This window comes from Diadema setosum, chromosome 3 (assembly GCF_964275005.1).
Source record: "Diadema setosum chromosome 3, eeDiaSeto1, whole genome shotgun sequence".
Lineage (NCBI taxonomy): Eukaryota > Metazoa > Echinodermata > Echinoidea > Diadematoida > Diadematidae > Diadema > Diadema setosum.
This window is the reverse complement of record NC_092687.1, coordinates 41,949,240-41,954,780: the sequence shown is the minus strand read 5'-3', so window position 1 is coordinate 41,954,780 and position 5,541 is coordinate 41,949,240. Positions and strand designations below refer to the sequence as shown.

General features: G+C 35.4%; 1 protein-coding gene across 1 annotated transcript; it reads left to right on the top strand.

Annotated features, from left to right (window-relative positions):
- The first annotated feature begins 1,412 nt into the window (after positions 1-1,412).
- Positions 1,413-4,534, top strand: LOC140246877 (uncharacterized). Its single transcript, XM_072326202.1, has 3 exons — positions 1,413-1,825; positions 4,129-4,208; positions 4,425-4,534. The coding sequence occupies exons 1-3, from the start codon at positions 1,413-1,415 to the stop codon at positions 4,532-4,534; spliced, it is 603 nt and encodes a 200-aa protein (XP_072182303.1).
- Positions 4,535-5,541: the final 1,007 nt, after the last annotated feature.

Here is a 5,541-nt window from a genome sequence, read left to right as displayed (position 1 = left end):
CTCTGATGGGTACTACTTCCATTGTAAAAGAAATTAGCCGTGACCCTATTCAGCTGAATAACACTATATGGGTGGGACCCTTTGGGGCTACTCTCTGGGGCCCCGTACAGGATAAAATAGCTGGCATTGCTGTTTTCATGATAGGTACACCCAAAGGAACAATATCCACCAACTTTTGTCCGTGACCCCCTTCGGCTGAATAAATGCATTTTCGGGACCCCTTTTTGTGGCCCCTAGGCTTACGGTACAGGATGTGACTTGCCAGCAATTCATTTTATTGACCATTGGCCACATGCTAATATGATGAGACCATCAAAACGTGTGACCCTTTTCAGCTGAATAAATCTTCTGGGCCCCCTGTCTAATATTTGAAGAAAATACATACACCCACACACACACACACACACACGCACACACATATCCACACACATTCACAAACAATATCATTTCATCATTCTATATCATAGGGTTTCCCGGTCAGTATCATACATTTGTCAATCAAATTCATCAATATGCATTCAAATTCACAATAGCGTACGCACGCGAAAATGTTCGGGTATTTAAACTCTGAATCCTAGCGATCAATTTCATTTATGGGAGTTCTATTTCGTTTTTCGTGAAATCAACCTTACTATACACATGGGCGTTCAATTTCCATATACGAACAATGCATTCCTACAAGTGCATAAATTCACGCGATAGTCATGTGATAGTCCCGATTAGCTCGTTTGGAGCGTTCAATTTCATTTTAGGCGATCAAGTTCCTACTTTGTGCAATCAATTTCATGAGGAAAATTGATTAGGCATTAGATTAAGAAAAGAGGAAGGGCATGCACAAGAAATGAAGCCTTGCATAACGTGTAACTATGGATGCTTGAATGTTCTACATTGTTCTCCGTTCATGTATTCTTTGTTTTTCATCTCAATGAATATTAAATCGTAAGGTCCAATCAGCAGTGCATCCAAACAACACAACGACAATCTAATCATCTTTCTTGATTATACTGCATGCTGATAACGTCCCTACACTAATCAAATAATGACAATGTATCAATTTAAAGACAAATTGACACACAATGATCTCACAGAGTCCCGAAAAAATTTACCAATAAGATACCAATAACCAACAAATAAGATGTATGCAGTGTTCATGTTATCAGCTTCAATGTAGTTGATTTTTTTTCCCCGAAGGTGTCAGCCATGTAATTTCATGGTATATATATTTCAAAGTTGCTTAACACAAAAGGAATAATTCACTCGCAGACTCATGATACTTGGATGTAAGAAATGGAATCGTCAGCTAGTCTAAAAGTGATGTTCTGTAGTTGTTGTATTCCATCCATTTGAGCGGTACTTTCCTCCATTCCCAAATGACTGAATGTTTTAATTTGCCTCATTTTCAACCACTAGTGATGACTGCACCATGGCATCACGTAATAAAATCTGATTCGGGTCAAGATGTGACACTAAAATGTTTCCTACAAACTGCTGGAAAAGTCGAACTACAGTTCTGGCAGTACGCTTTGTCAGAAGATCCACTGCAAGAGTGCAGGAACCGAAGCTTCGACGTCCTCACAAGCGAATGGCCTGCCTATGGCGTAATTCAATTTGGAGCTCAAGTTACTCCCCAGTTGAAATCCAGACTCATCTTGACAGCAGATTTCGACCTCATACTGTTAAATGCCTCGCGTGGCCATTCAGGATGCTACCAGTGCGGCCAAATCACGTTTGACGCCCAAAAATTCATTGGAAATGTGACCATCCTTACCGTGATGAAAAACAACGCATCCGGTAAAGACAATATGCCTCCTTTTGTTGTATGTCAGTTATAAATATATTTTACATATTGTTCAATTATATTATTAGTGCAAGTGTGCGTCAAATAGGAGCATGGGAATATACTAATGCCATATTTTTTTTTTTATTTCTGCGCATTCAATACCTTACTTTCCTGTCCGTATTATTCTATCTCCATAAAAATGCCAATTGAATGTTGGATGTAGAGTAGGCCTACAATAATCGAAAACCGGAAAAGAGGAGATGGAAGCATTGCTTCATAAAGCATTTTGTTTCATACTCACAGTCATTCCACGATATCGTTTACCATTGTTTACGGCACCGTTGACCTTCCACCCCACTGTTATCTAATCATCGACACGCCTGAGTTTCAACGACTTCGCATTATAAAACAGCTTGGTCCTGCGTGTTTTGTTTATCCCTGTACAGTTCTTTCCATATTCGACCATTCCTCGGGGTTACTATCGTTTTTCTTTTTAATACATTTATTCTAAAACAAACATTTCTGACTTGCAATTTATAAATACTTTTTTTTTCTTTTTTTTTTCGGTGCACATGTAAAAAAAAAATGTAGTAACATCTCAATTTCTTTTTGAGATAACTTCTTTATTGATACCTTTGGAAATGAAAGGTTGTAGAAAAACTGACGAAGGCTTAGAAAATATGAAAAACTCAAGATTGACTTGGTTGACCCATTTTAACTTTTTTTCGGTTTTTTTTTTTTTTTTTTTTTTTTTTAGTCCTCACGTAAACTTAAGGGGTGCGACTTTTTGTTTGTGATGCACGGTCACATACATATCGATCGCACAATACACTAAGGGATCCATGACTGTCTTTTTTTTTTCAAACTGTTTTCCGGTTAACAAAGAAGATATTTTTATCAGAATTCGATAATTACCAACGGACAAAGTTTTAAAACGCAATGTCGGCACTATTTCCATCAAATACATCGCCCTATTCCTCTTGCGCAAAATCAAATATCAAGTAATTTATACTGTTTTTTGTTTCCTTATAATGTATTTGAGACTTCATCTCATTAGTTTCATCACTTTCATTTCATTTCATTCATCACTTTCGAAAAACTATCAATGATTAAAAACAAAAGGTAAATGATCAGATACATCATAATGAAGCATACCGTTTATATGATAATCATTTATTACGTTATGAAATATATTATCGATAAGAGTTTCTGGGGGATTAGATAATCATGTTGCATTATTGATATGGGATGGATGTGAATAATAAGCTTAACAATCGCATTGTGTGATTATCACTAATATTTACGAGATGAATATAACAATCCCCTTCTGTGAAACTTTTTTTCCCCTGAAAAATAATACATAAATCATCATGAACACTTTCTAAATGAAAATGACAATCAATATTATTAGGGGAGGGGGGCCTATATAGACCTATAATACCTACTGTCATATGTTTTATCACACTTTTTAGAATTTTGATATCAATAACCTCAGAACGCACAATACGTAAATGTGAATCTTATATCAATGTTGTTGTTGTTAATGAAGAAAGTAACCCTGACTCCCTTACCCAAATCATGGTCGGAACGACAGATTTGATAATTCTCTAAGTTAGATACCGGTGGCAATTTTGTATGAAGACAGGTTTCTGAGACACCAGTTATTTTAATTGAAAGGTTGTTGTTAATAGAAAATGATTGATCCTTTAGATTTTTAAATTCTTATTGATACAACCTACAACAACAACAACAACAACAAATGCAAATTATTCGATCTGTTTTTCTTTGTTCATATAGTGTACAGGGACTGGACTGTATTCTTGAAACCCATAAGTCGCCGTATACAAGTAATTCTATGCAGCTGTGCTAACGGAGAGCGTGAATGACGCTGCTCCCGAACTTTGCAATCGAATGCGTAATTGGGAAACACCGTGGTTCTGTGTGGAGTCTTGATTGTAATCACATTCTACATACAATAAAAAAAAAATGAAATTAGGACAAAAATGTGGAGCTTCACGAAAAGCTGTTCAAAAGGCCGTCTGGCCCAATGATTCTATTTATGAAACCCACTGAAAGATTTTTTTTTCCATTTTCTTCGTATGACACTACTACAGGCTTCTTATTCATAATTACAAAAGTAAAATAAGTTATTGTAAAATGAAGAGAAATATCAAATAATTCGAATAGAAAAAAAAATAAGTGACTTGGACAACAAATGAATGGTTCCTCTAGTGTAATTATGTTTAGGTCTGAAGTGCATAGTTGATGTTTCTTGTTTTTTTTTTTCTTTTCTTTTCTTTTTTTTCCGCAGAAAGAGTTATCGTTCAACCTCCAACCTCCAGCTCAAGTCGGACTGCTTTGTATATCTCTATAGGAATCGTGTTTTGGATTGCATCACTTGTGGTAGTCATTGCTATCAGAAAGAGAGGTAACAACCTTTACTATAAATTGGCGTGCAACATGGGGTCAAAATTGCAGTAAAAAGCTCACGTTCTGTTGAAATAGGGCTTACATCATTTACATTCGGTTTCCATGTATCTATCTATATCTGTTTCTATGTTCTTCACCTTAACCTAAATGCTAAACAAAAGATGAAAACAAATGCATTGCTTAAACCTTCTCACATCATCTTATTTCTGTTCAGGGAAGTTCTTTGCGATTCAAAGGAGCAGACCTGTGGATCGGCAGTCATCGGCCAAATGTCTTCCCGAAACAAAGAAGGGTACGTTTAGAGAACAAGGCAGAAATAGATGAAAAACCTATTTTTGATATTAAACAAAACAGCAGACGAATGAAATTGAGACGAACGTGGCGGTGAAAAACCTACTGGAAATTTATAAAGAAAAAATGAAATCGAAAACCACAAAACCGTGGTCGTTTGTCCTCCCTAATGTGATGAATATGTTTTAATTTCCATTTTGACTCCAAAAAGAGGCTCTTTAGAATTGAATAAACATAAATTAATAATAATGATAATAACAATGATAATAACAATATTAAGATTAAAATAATAAAATTATAGGTGACTGAAGTTCAAATGTGTACTTCTAATATCATGTCCATAAGATTTGGTTTTGTGTTTCCTCACCTGCGTCTCAAAAGTTGTTATTTCGTTGTAATGAGAAACATGCATACACCTCATCTCATACGCGACTGTCCAGATAAATGCTCTGTACAAGAACAAATATCACAAAACACACACAAGAAAGAAAGAAAAAAAAACAACAAATTCGAGCTTAATCTGAGAACATAAGTAAAAACATTTCATTGCAGAAACATATATATATGTATATATGTTACGTTTTGTGCTTCTTTTGCAGGTAATGTTCCAACATCCACTAAGGTAATGTTTTGCCAAACATTTTAACAATTTATACCTTCTGGAATTTTAGAGGAATATTGATGTTCTTGTAATTCTTTTATTTTTCAAGAGGATCACTTATCAAACACTTTTCAATAACACGACAACGTGGTTTTAAGCAATTTGATATAACAGGGATGTATGAAGGCGTCTTGTATGTGACAATCTCATAATAATCTTTATACTCGGTACGGGAATAAGTAACATTTGCTTCACACACGTGTTTAATAAGAAAAGAGACTTTGGAGATTATTATCTATTTAAATGTTTTAACTCACCACACTGCGCGCAGTGAGACGAATGGGGGGGGGGGGGAGGAGGGAGCATATCAATGTCAGTGAAGAGATTATTATATCCTGAAATTATGCCCGTTTTATTATGACATTCAGATCATTACAAA